This window comes from Gracilinanus agilis, chromosome 1, assembly GCF_016433145.1.
Source record: "Gracilinanus agilis isolate LMUSP501 chromosome 1, AgileGrace, whole genome shotgun sequence".
NCBI lineage: Eukaryota > Metazoa > Chordata > Mammalia > Didelphimorphia > Didelphidae > Gracilinanus > Gracilinanus agilis.
In genome coordinates this window covers 405731380-405747522 of record NC_058130.1, presented here as the reverse complement: position 1 = coordinate 405747522, position 16143 = coordinate 405731380, and the positions used below count along the sequence as shown (strand labels likewise).

General features: G+C 40.1%; 1 protein-coding gene across 3 annotated transcripts in view; it reads right to left on the bottom strand.

Moving 5' to 3' along the window:
• The window catches only part of ST8SIA5 (ST8 alpha-N-acetyl-neuraminide alpha-2,8-sialyltransferase 5), a 120459-nt gene that overhangs the window by 83225 nt on the left and 21091 nt on the right, over nucleotides 1-16143 (bottom strand). Inside the window, exon 2 of one of the 3 annotated variants that reach the window (XM_044657829.1) lies at nucleotides 8704-8814. The exons of the other annotated variants lie outside the window; for them this stretch is intronic. Coding sequence (XP_044513764.1) covers nucleotides 8704-8814 — 111 coding nt within the window. The remainder of the gene's footprint in view (nucleotides 1-8703; nucleotides 8815-16143) is intronic. 3 annotated transcript variants of the gene reach the window in all.

The following is a 16143-nucleotide window of genomic DNA, read 5'->3' as shown; positions in this document are numbered from 1 at the left end:
CCTCCCTTTCTCCCACCCCTACCCCCCCTGCCAGCAGTTAGCTTTTGGCAACTTCTCTTGATGATATGAACCATAAAACCAACCTGTCTCCCTACGGTTGAGAGTCCCACCTAAAGGGAGGAGTTGGAATGGAAAATAACAGCTCTACCCCTAAAAGGACAGGTGCCAGAGAGAGGGTAGTAGTTAATCCTCTTCAGCCAATCACCTCCAACCCGCACACACTGTTACTTTATCAGCCTAATTCAAGTTGCTGTATGCACCTGAAAGCATTCGAGTGGAATTTCTTAAAACATATATCCTAACCTTCAGACTTTTCAATATTTCTCCCCATCCTCCTTTCAATTAACCCTATATAAAAATGTTTAACCATAATTCCAAACACCAGATGGTGACAATGATTTTTCACTCATGGTCCCGTTTGGAGTTTCCCAGTTTGGCCATTTGGATCTGCTCCCTCCCCTTATGTCTCCAGTTCCTGCTGTTGTGCCCTACTTAAGAATCATCTGCTCTTTTTCCTTTTTATACCCTAGTTACATTTGGTACCTTCTGATTTTCCTTTCATCTCTGTTAATTATAAAGGATACCAGGTCACACAAACTCTTGAACAGGAGGCTTAACTACTGAGGGTAGAGTCATAACGAAAACATTTTTAGCCCAGGGCAAAAATATTGGGGAGAGGGATGCATTTGTGCCAAGAGAAAGGTGGATGACCCTGACCTGGGGAATGGAGAGGGGGGCAGGTGGGAAAAGGTAACTGGGAGAGTAGCATCGGAGTTACAGGCAGGAGGGGGAACTGGCTGCCTCCCACTACATCCCACAGCAGTGAAAAAACAGGAGGAACAGAAAAATGGGATCAGAGTTTTATTCACTATGATAATTACTGATCTGACAGACTACAAAACTTCTGCAAATGAAGAGAAACAACACACACATATACATATATACATATATATGTACATATATGCAGTCTCTACATTTCCCAGATCCCTGTTAATTATTGTGAAGAACTTTCTATTTGCCCACCTGGCATAGTGAATAGCGACCTAAAATTGGAGTAAAAATAATCTGGGTTCAAACTGCCTCAAAACCTTGCCACTCAGTCGCTGTGTGGCTCTGGACAAGTCACTTAACCTCTGTGTGCCTTGGTTTCCCTAGTTGTAAAATGTAATAACTAGAATATCTTACCTTACTGGGTAAATGAAGTGTTATAAAATCATATGAAATGTTAGTTGTTATTATTATTCATATCAGATAGCAGAAAAAGTTATAGACTGGAGAGACTGATCAGGCAACGTGGGTTTCAGTGTGTCTTTGGTGGAGACTTGCTTTTTTTCTTTTTTAATTGATGAATTTGGCTTTACTACAGCAGGAAAAAAATAAGCATTAACAAAAGGGAAGCTAGAGTCTTACTTCCTAAAAGTCACTAAGTGAAGCACCTTCATGCCATCTCACCCTGTGTGGGAGGCTCAGGGTTCTCATTTTAGAGAGTGACCATACCAAACTTTATATGCTCATTGTAGTCCTTGAGAATAGTGTTGTCTTTTAATCACTGCTGCCTTTATTGATACAGCTACAGTCCGTGTATACATTGATCTTTTCTCTCTTTTCTCCGCCACTTATGTCTTTCCTTACTTCTTTGTATTCTCTGGACTCATTCTTATAACAGTGCAGAAATATTCAATTATTTTAGGGGAAGATAGGCTGCACATTGGAGCCGAGAACACCTGGGTACAAATCTGGCCTCAGATACTTCGTAGTTGTGTGACCCTGGGCAAGTCACTTAACCCTGATTGCTTAATCCTTGCCACTCTTCTGTCTTAGAATTGATGCTAATCAGAAGGTAAGGGCTTTATATATATATATACATATTCTATTACAGCCAAACATATTTTTGAGCTAATCCACCAATCAATTGGCACATCATTTGTATAATTTTTTTGCTTTTACAAATTATTAATCAAGGTCCTTCTCATCTCTGATGCTCAGTTTACTCATCTATAATATGATGGGGTTAGACTGGATGACTCAGAAGGTTTCCTACTGTCTCCTGCATTCTCTGGCTCTTTGAATGCTTTATTGATTGATGGTCAAAAAAAGATTCCAGATTCAATTCGTGGTATGAAACTAAGAGATTTCAGTGGTGTCAGAGGAGAGCACATGCACTATCCCCACGAGACTCCATACAACAAATGTTGTCAGCAATGCAATCATTAGTATGACCTCTGCTTTGGACCTCATACCCAGGCTGACCTAATTAAGGCAGTATATACTGTTATTTTACCACATGTGTGTTTTCATCTTAAGAATGATGGGGGGGGGGGGGTAGCTGGGTAGTTCAGTGGATTGAGAGCCAGGCCTAGAGACGGGAGGTCCTAGGTTCAAATCTGGCCTCAGACACTTCCTAGCTGTGTGACCCTGGGCAAGTCACTTGACCCCCATTGCCCACCCTTACCACTCTTCCATCTATAAGTCAATACACAGAAGTTACGGGTTTAAAATTAAAAAAAATTAAAAAAAAGAATGATAGAGTGTGCAAAATAAGTAAAACTTGGATGACACTGTACACACTAACAGCAATACTGGACGATGATTATCTGTGAAAACGTGGCTCCTCTCAGCAATGCACTGATCTGGGACAACCCAGAAAGACTTAGGATGGGGAAGGCTATCCGCCTCCAGAGAGAGAACTGCTAGAGTCGCCTTTCATATCAGTTTATTTATGGTTTTCTTCTGGGGTTCGGGTTATGTATGACTTTGCTCTTACAACATTGGCCAATATGGAAGTGTACTTGGCAATTTAAAAAGAAAATTAATTAATTTACTCATTAAAAATAAATTAAAGAATGCTAGGTTTCCCAAAAATACCCTAAGTCTCCTAGATAGAATAATCAAAAAGTACAGTAAGAGGTAGTAGCTGGGTAGCTCAGTGGATTGAGGGCCAGGCCTAGAGATGGGAGGTCCTAGGTTCAAATCTGACTTCAGACACTTCCCAGCTTTGTGACCCTGAGCAAGTCACTTGACCTCAGTTCCATAGCCTTTACCTCTTTTCTGCCTTCAAACTAATACTTAGTTTGGATTCTAGGATAAAAGATCAGAGTTCTAAGAGAAAAAAGAAATATATTTCATTATTTGTTCTCTGGGATCATTATTCCAAGCCAATGGAATTCCTTTTTTAAAAAGTATGGGGAATGGGGGCAGCTGGTTAGCTCAATGGATTGAGAGCCAGACCTAGAGATGGGAGGTCCTAGTTTCAAATAGCCTCAGACATTTCCCAGCTGTGTGACCCTGGGCAAGTCACTTGACCCCCATTGCCTAGCCCTTACCACTCTTCTGCCTTGGAGCCAATACCCAGTATTGACTCCAAGACAGAAGTTAAGGGGTTTTTTAATGATTAATTTTTTTAAATACAGTAAGAAATGGTTATATCTCACCCCAAGAGAAAATATTGAGCTCTTATATGTCCTCTATAAAATGAGAGCATAAATGTCCTGCCTTTAGTTGTGATGGCAATTATTGGGCAGGTAGATCATGGGGTGAGGCTACTGGCATTAACTGATGGGAGTCAACTTTCTGACTTTTTAGTGGTATTGGTGATGCTCTGGGCCAGGGAATCTTGTCACTTACTTGAATGGCTCACTGGAGGGAAGAGTCTGGCAAGGAGAATGCAATCATGTCAAATATATAGGCCCAGGGGCAGCTAGATAGCTCAGTGGATAGAAAACCAGACCTGGAGATGGGAGGTACTGAGTTTGAATCTGGCCTCAGATACCTCCTACTACCTTTGGGTCCCTGGGAAAGTACCTTAACCTCCATTGCCTAGCCCTTACCACTTTTCTGTCTTGGCACTAATACTTAATATCAATTCTAAGAAAGAAGATAATGGTTAGAGGACAGCTGGGTAGCTCAGTGGATTGAGAGCCAGGTCTAGAGACAGGAGGTCCTGGGTTCAAATCCGGCCTCAGACACTTCCCAGCTGTGTGACCCTGGGCAAGTCACTTGACCCCCATTGCCTAGCCCTTATCATTCTTCTGCCTTGGAACCAATACACAGTATTGACTCCAAGATGAAAGGTAAGGATTTAAAAAAAAAAAGATAAAGGTTAAAAAAAAAAGTTTAAAAAAAAAAGATAGTCCCAACTATAGGAGATCTCTCATCCCTCATCTACAAAGATTACAACCAAGTAGAGGACAACCAATGGGGTTTTATCCCCGTGGCTAAATGATAGCCCTTTGGCCCCAGAACGGGAGATGACTTGAAAGCAGTCATTTAAACAATTCTATAAGCAGCAGTTAGTCAACAAAACCCATCAGGGCAATGGAGCATCTCTTTGGCACCAACTTCTAACATTTTTAAGAGAGAGGGATCCTTTACTTGGTTTGTAGACTGGCTAAGAGAGACAGGTTAGACTAAGTCCTGTTGAATGGGGCCAGGATATTTGTTTCAGGAGACAGGTGCTGTCATCACTGAGGGGCCCAGAAGGAGCTTCCCTCACATCCCCCAGCACTGTAACCCTCACTTGATTGGAACTATTACCCAATTACAAAAATCTGTTTTAAGCAGACCAGTGAAGGCCATCAAAGTGCCAGAAACTACTGAGGTTCCGGTAGATTTAACTGCTTCAGAGCTGAAGAGGTCACACTGACTAGATTTAGTGAACCTTGGCTGCTAGAATCATATTGCTGCTGTCACTGGTGTTACTGTACCTTTTAGAAATAGATACTCTGCCAGCAATACCACTTTTAGGTCTATTTCCTAAGGTGATCGGGGAGAAAAGAAAAGAGCCTTTATGTTCTAAAATATTTATAGCAGCTCTCTTTGTGGTAGCAAAGAACCAGAAATTGAGGGAATGCCCATCACTTGGGGAATGGCTAAAAAAGTTGTGGCACATGATTGTGATGGAATACTATTGTGTTGTAAGAAATGACGAGCACTAGGTCTTGATCAATGACATATGTAAAACCCAGTGGAATTACTCATTGGCTACAGGGTGGGGGGAAGGGGAGGGAAAGAACATGAATCATGCAACCATGGAAAAATATTCCAAATCAATTAATTAAATAAAATATTTCAATCTAAAAAAAAAGAAAAGAAATGATGAGCAGGTTAATTTTGAAAAGACATGGAGAGAACTACATGAAATTATGGAGAGTGAATTAAGCAAAACCAAGAGAATATTTTACAGCAACAGAAATACTGTTCGAAGCATGTCCATCTCCAGAGAAAGAACTGATAAATAAAAATAAGCAAGACGTAGCTTTATATATACATATAACTTTTTCTCAAATGATGCCTTTTCTAATGGAGGGAGGAGAGAGAATGAGGGAGTTAACTGGATATTTTAATGTAACAAACAAATAAATAAATTTTAATTTTAAAAAAGAAATAGATATTCTAATTTTCAATCAACCAGAATGGGAAAAATTTTAAAGTACAAAATAGTAATGGGTAGATGATCCAGGTATAAAGTAGATACATGAACCAGGAAGCCTGCAGAATATAGAGTAATTCAATGATAATGAGGGATTCTGGGTACCTGTGAACCTATTAAATAGTTAAATTTAGCCTACTAAAATATCCCTAAATATCTCTGCAAGTTTGGTGCCCAACTATTTTAAAGAAAGAGAAATCTAAGAACCTACTCTGGTAATATAGCTTGTTTACAAATCACCAAGATCTAGGGGGTCAGTAAAATTGAACTGTTAGCTATGATGCACAGCTAGCCGGTCATTAGGTTGGGCTAAAGAGTCATAAAACCATCAATTCTGCTGGCCAGGGGTCATCTTAACAATGACATTAGATTGACTGGTCGACTATTCAAGGGTCAGCATCCTATCCAGCCCTGTAGGTACAGGAACTAAGCAAGGAAATGGAAGAGGGTAGGGAGAGGTTAGTCACCTGACAAGTTAGAGATATAGGCAGGGGAAAGAAGTAAAAGAGAGAAAAAAGAGAATTGAGGAAGATGAAAAATGAGAACAAGGAAGACCACCTCCAGAGGTATATAGAAAAATGCTAAAAGAGAGAAGCCAACAGTCTGGGAATGGTAGGTCTCTGGATACCCCTCTTGAGGTGTTTTGGTTTGGTTTGGTTTGGTTTGGTTTGGTTTGGTTTGGTTTGGTTTGGTTTGGTTTGGTTTGTTTGTTTTGTTTTGTTCATGTGAGGAGAAATGAGAAGGTAGATGTGATAACATGGGAAACTAAGATCACTGTTAAGCTTTGTCAGCCTTCTAAAGAAACTCTGATCACCTTTGTTTTATTTTTGTTTTCTGTTTTAACTGAGACCTGACCTCAAATTGGTAAGATTGTTCTTTGCATGTGTGAAGAGACTGACCTGAGGCCACCAAATATAAGTACATCCCCCAGACCCACCCTTGGAGACAGTCTTTGGTTTGGGGAATTCCCCAAAGAAGAGTGCAGACAGGCCAGGAAGAAGATAGTAATCAGGCAGATCTAGCAATCCTGAGTTCCATAGAGAATCTTAGGGTTTAGAGATGGCAGGAACTCCCAGCCCCCGACCAACAATCGTTTTTGAGTTCCAGAGGTATGAAGTTGCTCTCCCCAGGTCACGCAGGTAACGAAGCCAGGATGAAATGACAAATCAAATTCTCTTCCCACTACAACAATGTGAAATGGAGTAAATTACTTTACAGAGAGAGAGAGAGGATGGGAGAAAGAAGAAGAATGTTGTATAGTGTTAGACAAGTTATTAGGTTGATTGGTTTTGTCTAACTCTTGTCATAGGGGGATTGGTATGTATACAGGAATTGCTGCTATAAAAACAAAAGGCATCAATAAAAAAATGTAAAGAAGAGGAGAGGGAAAAGTGAAGACAGAAAAAGGAGAAAAAAGGAAAAGGAAGGAACAAAGGAAGGAAGGAAGGAACAAAGGAAGGAAAGAAGGAACAAAGGAAGGAAGGAAGGAACAAAGGAACAAAGGAAGGAAGGAACAATGGAAGGAAGGAAGGAAGGAAAGAAAGAAAAAAAAGAAAGGAGGGAGGGAGGAAAGGAAGGAAGAGAGGGAAAGGAGGAGTGAAGATTAAATAACCAAAATATTCATATTTTACTACCACTTTTGTGGTAGTAAAGAATTAGAAATACAGTGGATACATATATATCATCAGAGAATGCCTAAACAAACTCTGGAATACAAATATAAAGGCATGCCTTTATAATATTATGCTATAAGAATTATAAATATATGAAGAATTCAAGGGATCTTTGGAAGACTTGTATGAATTGATGCATAGTGAAGCAAACAGAACCAGGAAATTGATATGCATAACCAGTATAATAATATAAATGAAAAGAATAATAAAATGTAGGTGCTATGTACTTATAATGTCCAACCTGAGCCCTAGAAGAGATGAGGAAACATCTCTCTTATCCAATTTTCTTTTTAAGACCATGGATATGGGATGTTCCCTGTGCTGTCAAAACTAGTCACAAGCCAGTCTGGCTTAACTGGTTTTCATTGTTAAAAAGGAAACCTGAGCATTGGGAAGAAGAGATGGCTAAGAGGAAATAAAGGTTTTTAATTGGAAACAAATATGATATAAAAACAAAGAGCATCAATAAAACTTTTTTTAATTAACCAGAAACAAAACTCATGCTTCCCCCCCCCCCCCTGCTCAACAGAAAATATACAAGCCACCTCTTGCTTGCAGACACAAGCAATAAATGGTATAGTATATTTGGATCCATCTCCCTGACACAGCTCTGCTGGCATCTCCCCAAGATGTGCATCTCCACAGAACACAACTCGTCTGTTAAGCACAAACTCCCCATAATGCATTCAGGATCGAGTGCAATATCCTTTCCATGAGAATTAAATTTTAATTGACTCCTAAATATACACATCGCACTTATTTACTAATTATAGAATCAGGTAGGAAACCAGACCAAGGAAAGGCACACTTAGCTCTGAGAGCTTTTTCCTCCATCAGGAAGGCTCTGCTGCCCCCAGAGCCAGCATTGCACAGGCGTGGAGTGGGCTCCCCCATCTCAGGGATATGGGAAAGAACCTTCTCCCATCTGCTCAGCAGAACTTCAATCCCATTACTAGAGGCTGGAGCTTTTCTTTTCCACAGTTAGAGATCAGACATCTGGGGATGGAAGAAACCTCAGAGGCTATCTAGTCTAAAGCCTCTCCCTTCCCGTCTTATAGATGAGGAAATTGAGACCCAGAGAAAATAGGTGAGTTGTTAAGGCCACACAAATGGGATTTTAACCCAGATCTGGATGAGACTTAAAGGGCGAATCCCTTGGGCAGGGAACACAAAAACTAAGAGTCACACTCGGGCCAAGGCTACTGATATCAAAGCCTTTTCTAAAAGTAAGTCTATCTGGGTGGAAGGGGAGAAAGTACAGGATACAGGAACCAGGAATGGTTGGGAAGGTGTTGGGGCAGGAGAGAGGCTGGGATGGAGACCACAACCATCAAAAGCCAAGGAAGTAACGAAAAGGAATGGAAACCAAAGGCAAACTTCTTTTACTTTACCATTCTGACCTTACACAACCTTCTTCAAGCCCACCCAGCCCTGATCCTTTAGAAGGAAAGAACCAGAGCATCCTCCACCAGAGCAAGGGCATGATTTGTCTGAACCCTCGAGGCAGTCCTGTCTCTTTGCTGGAGCACGCGCAGGGTAGAAGGGAGCAGCTCAGAACAGAACCCACTTGCACTCTTTTCCCCTCCTTTATCATTGCAGTACCTGGTGCTGGTGTCACCGCTGCTCTGCAATGCTCTGTCTTCCGTGACATTAGACGGCCCGTTGGTCCAGTTGGCCATCTCCTCCCCACTGTGCCAGCTAAACTGCAGGCCTCTGACAAGAAAATGAGGCAGGTGATATTTTATCTCATTCATTGGCTTAACTCTTTCAGTTGGAGTCACATTTTTCCATGTGCAAGGGCAGATGCCAAATATCCCCCGTGATCAAACATTTTATAATCATCCCTTACTTTTCTCCAGCATCTTACACCCCACCAAAACCCTGGCGAACATTCGCTTGTCCAAAAGCAGGCGGGCAGGGAATAATTAGCCCCATTTTACAGAGGAGGGAGCAGAAGCAGAGAGGTCAAGGCCATTTAAGCAATCATGACTCCTGGCTCAAGGCAATTGGTACTATATTTTCATTTCCATCTCATTATTTAGAGTAATTTATCGAGATGTAAATTGAGCTCCCTAAACCTGTGCCCTCCAGTCTTGATGTCAGACACTTTTCCACTGAAGTTCTAAAATAAACATGTTCTCAATTTTCAGAAGCAGCTTGCAAGTTTGTCCATCTGCATCCATAAGCAAATATATTTTCTACAATTCAAATATATTCATCTACAAACCTGGTACCTTATCCATCACATTATACTGTCTTAAAGGAACAGAAGGATTTCAAAATGTGCAGAATTGGCCTTAAGCATGGGAGAAAGGGGAAGAGAGGAGCTGCCCGTACAAAAGTATGGAGACAGGAGAGGTCAGGAGACAGTAGAGAGAACCCAACGGGGTCCTTTGGAGAGAGGAAAAAGGCAAAAGACCCCTGGCTAGCCTCCCAAGCCTGGGGAGCCGCATGCTGCTCTGTCCCTTCCTATCTGTCCTGCCCCAGCACAATCAGGACTCAGAAATGATTTTCAGATTCTTTAATTCCATCATCTCTTCATCTATGATTACCCAGTTCTGGTTCGTCTACAGGATCTGAAATCAGAATCCACTGGGTACAGCCCCAAATTGGAGGCGATCTGTTTAAAAATACTATTTTCAGATGGTTACGATTTTAAAACATACAAGAGAGGCAACGTGCTATATTCAAAAAAGAACTAGACCCTGGTTAAGGAAACATCTCTGAATCTATTATTGGTTCACTATGTGGCTTGGAGCACATCGCCTGGCCTCTCGGTACCTCAGTTTTCTCATCTATAAAATGAGGGGGTTGGATTATATAAGGTCTTTCAAAATCCCACAAAAATTCTGTAAATGTGAATTTTCAGGCCAGGGAAGTGAATCTCTAATGGTGACATTTCAGGCACTAGAAGAACAAGATAATTGAGGAACTATCTAAGGTCAAAGAGACCTTTCCTGGGGCAACTGGATGACTCAGTAGATTGGGATCCAGGTACAGAGATGGGAGGTTATGGGTTCAAATCTGGCCTCAGACACTTCCTAGTTGTGTGACCCTGGGCAAGTCACCTAACCCCCGATGCCTAGCCCTTACCATTTCTTCTGTCTTGGAGCCTAGACATAATACTGATTCTAAGATGGAAGGTGAGGGTTTAAAAAAAAAAGAAAGAAATTGAGGGTGATGGATGTTCCCCTGAGACAGGGGGACCTACCTCTCATTTCTGTATCCTATGTAGAACCTCTGAGCTTGAGTCCTGTCCTAGGGCCAAAAGGATCCTAAACAAGGCCACTGAGTGTCCCCAAGTAACCCGGCAAAAGAACTGGCTGAAAAATCAAGCAAGTGGCTAATGCCAAGGAAGTGACTAAAGTCCATTGGGACCAAAATAGCCGCAGCCTCCTTTAATCACAGATTGCCTTGTGCCAAGTTGTGAAGCCATTTTTACCAATGACAACTTCCTAATCCTCCCTACCTGCCTTCCCCTGCAGGCCAGGCCAAGGAAGGACTAGATTCTAGCTGCATTTTGTAGCAAAAACCCCCTAGCTGGCCTTCCTCCTCTTATGTCCTAAACAAGCATTAAATTCAGTCAGGAGACTCTGTTTGCAGTCCCAGCTCTACCACATGGGCACTTTATTTAATACCTAGGAGGGCTGTTTAGCCATCTGTAAAATGAGTATAGAGAATCAGTGTGGCATAGTGGATAAAGAACTGGTATTGGGGAAGGGAGGTTGGCTCAGTGGATTAAGAGTCACACCTGGAGACAAGAGGTCTTGGGATCAAATCTGGCCTCAGACACTTCCTAACTGGGTAACCCTGAGCAAGTCGCTTAACCACAATGTAAGAACCTAACATGGGGACGAAGGGAAAGGGATTCTGGGAGATGAAGTCCAGGGGTACAAGAGTCTAATTACACAACGCCTATTGCCTAGCTCTTACCATGTTTCTGCCTTGCAACCAGTGCTTAGTATTGATTCTAAGACAGAAGGTAAGGGTATACTAAAAATAATTTTTTTAAATAAAGAACTAAACCAGGAGAACATTGTACACAGAGATGGATACAATCAAATGTAATGGACTTCTCTACTAGTAACAATGCAATGACCCAGGACAATTCTGAGGGACTTATGAGAAAGAACACTATCCATATCCAGAGAAAGAACTGTGGGAGCAGAAACACAGAAGAAAAACAACAGCTTGATCACATGGGTCAATGGGGATATGATTGGGGGATGTAGACTCTAAACAATCACCCTAATGCAAATATTAATAATATGGAAGTAGGTCTGGACCAGTGGCATATGTAAAACCAGTGGAATTGCTCATTGGCTATGGGAAGGGGGTGGGAGGAGGGGAGGGAAAGAATATGAATCAGGTAACAATGGAAAAATATTCTTAATTAATTAATTAATTGGAATTTTTCAAATTAAACAATATGGCAGGTTAGAGTTGCTTCAATTGTATGTTGAATTTAATCATTAAATTCTTTTAAAACTTCAAAATAAAATAAAATGAAATAAAGAACTAACCTTCAAATCAGGCAACCTAGGTTCAAATCCTTCTTCTAGCACATACTGGCTATATGACTGGGTCAAGTCATTTAAATCTCTCACTGCAAAAAAGCAACTGACTCTTTGAGGGGTGAAGCTGTAGAATAGTTGCTGATTTGCATTTTTAGAGAGAAACAAGGAATTCACTGAAACATTGTGTCTACAAGTTGAGACCAAACAATCAAAGTGAAAAAAAAAATGAAAGAGATAAGGGTGTAATGTATGGGTGAGGGAAAATGTGCCCAAGACCATGGCCTTTTTAGTCTTCTCTATCAATTCTGTTGGTATTATAGGGCAGCTAGTTGGCCGATGGGCAGAGTGCCAGGCCTGAAATTTGGATGACTCATCTTCCTGAGATTTGAATCTGGTCTCAGATGTTTACTAGATGTATGACTATGGTTAAGTCACTTAGCCCTGTTTGCCTCAGTTTCCTTATCTGTTAAATGAGCTGGAGAAGGAAATGGCAAACCACTCCAATACCTTTGTTAAGAAAACCCCAAATGGAATGGCTGAACATATTGTGGTATCTGTTGCTGATGGAATACTATTGCGTTCAAAGGAATAAAGAACTGGAGGAATTCCATGTGAACTAGAATGACCTCCAGGAATTGATGTAGAGTGAAAGGAGCAGAACCAGGAGAACATTGTACACAGAGACTGATACACTGTGGTACAATCGAACATAATGGACTTCTCTACTAGCAGCAATGCAAGGATCCAGCGCAAGGCTGAGGGCCTTATGAGAAAGAAAACTAACCACATTCAGAGGAAGAACTGTGGGAGGAGAAACACAGAAGAAAAACAACTGCTTGAACACATGGGCTGATGGGGATATGATTGGGGATGTAGACACTAAATGATAACTCTAGTCCAACTATCAATAATATGGAATTAGATCTTGATCAATGATAAATGTAAAACTCAGTGGAATTGTGCATCAGCTAAGGGTGGTTAGTGGGATTTGGGGGAGAGGGAAAGAACATGAAACATATAACTAGGGGGAAATATTCAAAAATAAAAGAAAAAAAAAGAAAACCCCAAATGGGGTCACAAAGAGGCAGACATGACTGAACAACAACCAATGCTATTTGCCTAGAATAGAGAATAGTGATGGCATATGGTTACAATCGTTTCTTTACCATGTTTTCATTCACTTATTTTTCATTTCTGTCTGCTTAGTAAAAATAAATTCATTAGTGGAATTTTAAAGCTTTGGTTACGAATGGACTCTGACCTGCAAAGTTACTGGAAACTGGAGTATCTAACCTGGAGCCAATGAGGGAAAAAAAAAAACAACCACTTCTTTCCCAAAGGAAAAACCACTCCAGGAGGATAGTAATATTTATATTCCCCGTCATATCATTATTCTGAGAAAAGTGTTTTGTAAACACTTTGAAAGTACTATATACTATGAATATGAACCATTATTAATATTACTATATCACCTGCCCAATATATTACTACAATGTATTTTAATCACGTCATTCATCTGCTCAAAAAACATCAATGACTCCCCATTGCCTACAGGAAAGTTCCATCTCTTTAACTAGAAACTCAAGAACCTTCACCATCTGGCCCCAGACTAATGATCTCATACAACTGACCCTCATAGGATTCCTGTGAAGCTAATCACTTCACTGACCTCTTAAACACACCCTATGCATTCTGACCTCCCACCTTTGCGCATGACATTCTCAGTGCCTGAAATGCCTTCTTTCCACTGATCTATGCTACTTCATATGAATCTCATTATAGAAGTTATCAATGGTGCCACTTCTTGGAGTAAGAAACCCAACACTATCCAAAGGAATACCTTGTCCTTTCAAAGTACTGACATATACATTATCTCATAGAATGCCAGAGCTGGAAAAGACCTTAAAGATTGTAGGTTTAAGAAAGATGGAAGAATAGAAAGAGCCCTGGCTCCAGAGTTCGAGGACCTGGTTTCAAATCGTACTTCTGACACTTTCTACCTGTGTGACCTTGGGAAACATTTAATTTCCCTGATTCTCATTTACCTCCTTTTTCTCAATAAAGAGTTGGGAATAGATAGCCTCTGAGATTCCTTCCAGTTCTATCATATTTATAGGTCGAAGGCTTGACTTTTAATTTCAGTCCTTCCTCTCCATTTTCCAAAGTCACTTTGACTCTTTCAGCCTCAACTTCCTCATCTGTTTGTAAAATGAGAGGATAAGCCAGATCAGTGGACCATGCAGACTTCTGGGGGGAAGGTATAAGGAAGAGTTCTTATATAGTCCACTAATCTACAAACATACTTTCTTTAGACTGGATAAATTTTGTCCCACATTCTTAAGTATCCCTATTTTCAAATATTTATAAATGTTATGATTAATAAAATGCAAATTTGGCAAGGATGTTATAATTTTGGATAATATATGTTGAAAATTATTAATACATGAAATTGGGAAGATAAAATATCTTTGAATTTTAAAAAGTTACATGAAATTGGAAAATAATGAAATAAAGATAATTTTTAAATAAAATGCAAATCCATTTAAAAGCACACCTACATTTATGGTAGTTTTTACCACTTTAAAAAACCAATTGACAAAGGGATATGAATGGGCAGTTTTCAGATGAAGAAATCAAAACTATTAGTAATCATATGGAAAAGTGTTCTAAATCCCTCCTGATTAGAGAAATGCAAATCAAAACAACTCTGAGGTACCATCTTACAATTAGCAGAGTGGCCAATATGACAGTAAAGGAAAATAATAGATGTTGGAGGGGATGTGGCAAAACTGGAACACTAATATATTGGTGGTGGAGTTATGAATTGATCCAACCATTCTGGAAGGCAATTTGGAATTATGCCCAAAGGGCTTTAAAAGAATGCATGTCCTTTGATCCAGCAATACTAATATGGTTTATATTCCAAAGATGTATTAAAAAATGGAAAGTGATCTGTTTGTACAAAAATATTTATAGCTGCACTTTTTGTGGTGGCAAAAATTTGGAAAATATGGGGATGTCCCTCGATTGGGGAATGGATGAACAAATTGTGGTATCTGGTGGTGATGGAGTACTATTGTGCTATAAGGAATGATGAATCAATGGATTTCTATAAGAACTGGAATAGCCTACATGAACTAATGCGGAATGAAATGAGCAGAACCAGGAGAACATTGTACACAGTAACTGAAACATTGCGGGATGATCAAATGTAATTGACTTTGCCACTAAAAGCAATGCAATGATCTAGGACAATCCCTGAGAGACTTATGAGAAAGAGTGTTATCCATATGTAGAGAAAGAATTCTGGGAGTAGAAAGGTGGAAGAAAACATATAATTTATCAGTTGTTTATATGGGTATATAATTTGGGGCTTTGGTTTTAAAAAATTGCTTTCTTACAAAAATGAATAATATGGATATTTTTTAAAAATCAATTGATACTGATAGTAGGGTACTTATGTGGGAGTCTGCAAATCTGTATGACATAAAAAAAGGGCCTTCATTCTGTTGTTGTTCTCTGGACTTCCTTCAGATCTATGATGCCCTTCTTTAGTCACTCTATCTTTTTTACTCACCCTAAGCCTTCTCCATCCAACCTCCTGTCACTCTATGACTTCTCCAGCACAAAGTGGTTCCTCCTGCTTTCTGCTCTGGGTCATAGACATTGCAACTACATCTCCTAATTCGATGCTTCACTTTAAGAGTCTAAATGTTGTTATTCCATCATTTTCAGTCAAAGTGTCTGACTCCTTCTGACTCCATTTGGTGTTTTCTAGGCAAAGATACTGGAGTGGTTTGCCATTTCCTTCTCCAGATCATTTTACAGAGGAGGAAACTGAGGCAAACAGAATTAAATGACTTGTTTTAGGTCACACAACCAGTAAGTGCATGAGGTCAGATTGGAACTCAGGAAAATGAGTCTTCTTGACTCCAGGACTGACAGTAGATCCACTGTGCCACCTCGCTTCTTGATATGTACTCACCTTATTTGATCTGAGCCTGTGACAGCTCTCATAAAAACATAAAATTTTTCCAGAAATTAGTCTTTGGAATTCCTTGCCTTCAATCCTATTCTGTATCCTTTTCTTCCTCCTGATGACCCTCCCTGTCTATCAGGCACTCCTCTAGCACTTAGCACATGAGAACTGATTAAAAGGTGACCTTTCCCAATGTGTGTTTGTGTTTTTATAAAGCTCAAAGCCTTAAGCTAAAGAATTCTGAGGTTGGCATTTATATTGATGCGTAACACTGGACCTAATTTCAACCATTTATGGTGTAGAGGTGGCCTTTTTCGTAAGTTGTTCCATTTCTCCTGAAGGAAGGTTTTTACCTGTTCCTCATATCTGAACATCAAGTGACCTCTGTCACTTTTTGTTTTTTTTACCCATTTATACACTATCTAGAGAAGAAATACGTTTTTGTTACTGACATAATACACTGGATTTCAGTAAGTCATTTCATAAAGTCTTCATTGCCATTCTTTTGGAAAGACTATGGAAAGATATGGGCTAGACAATAACAGA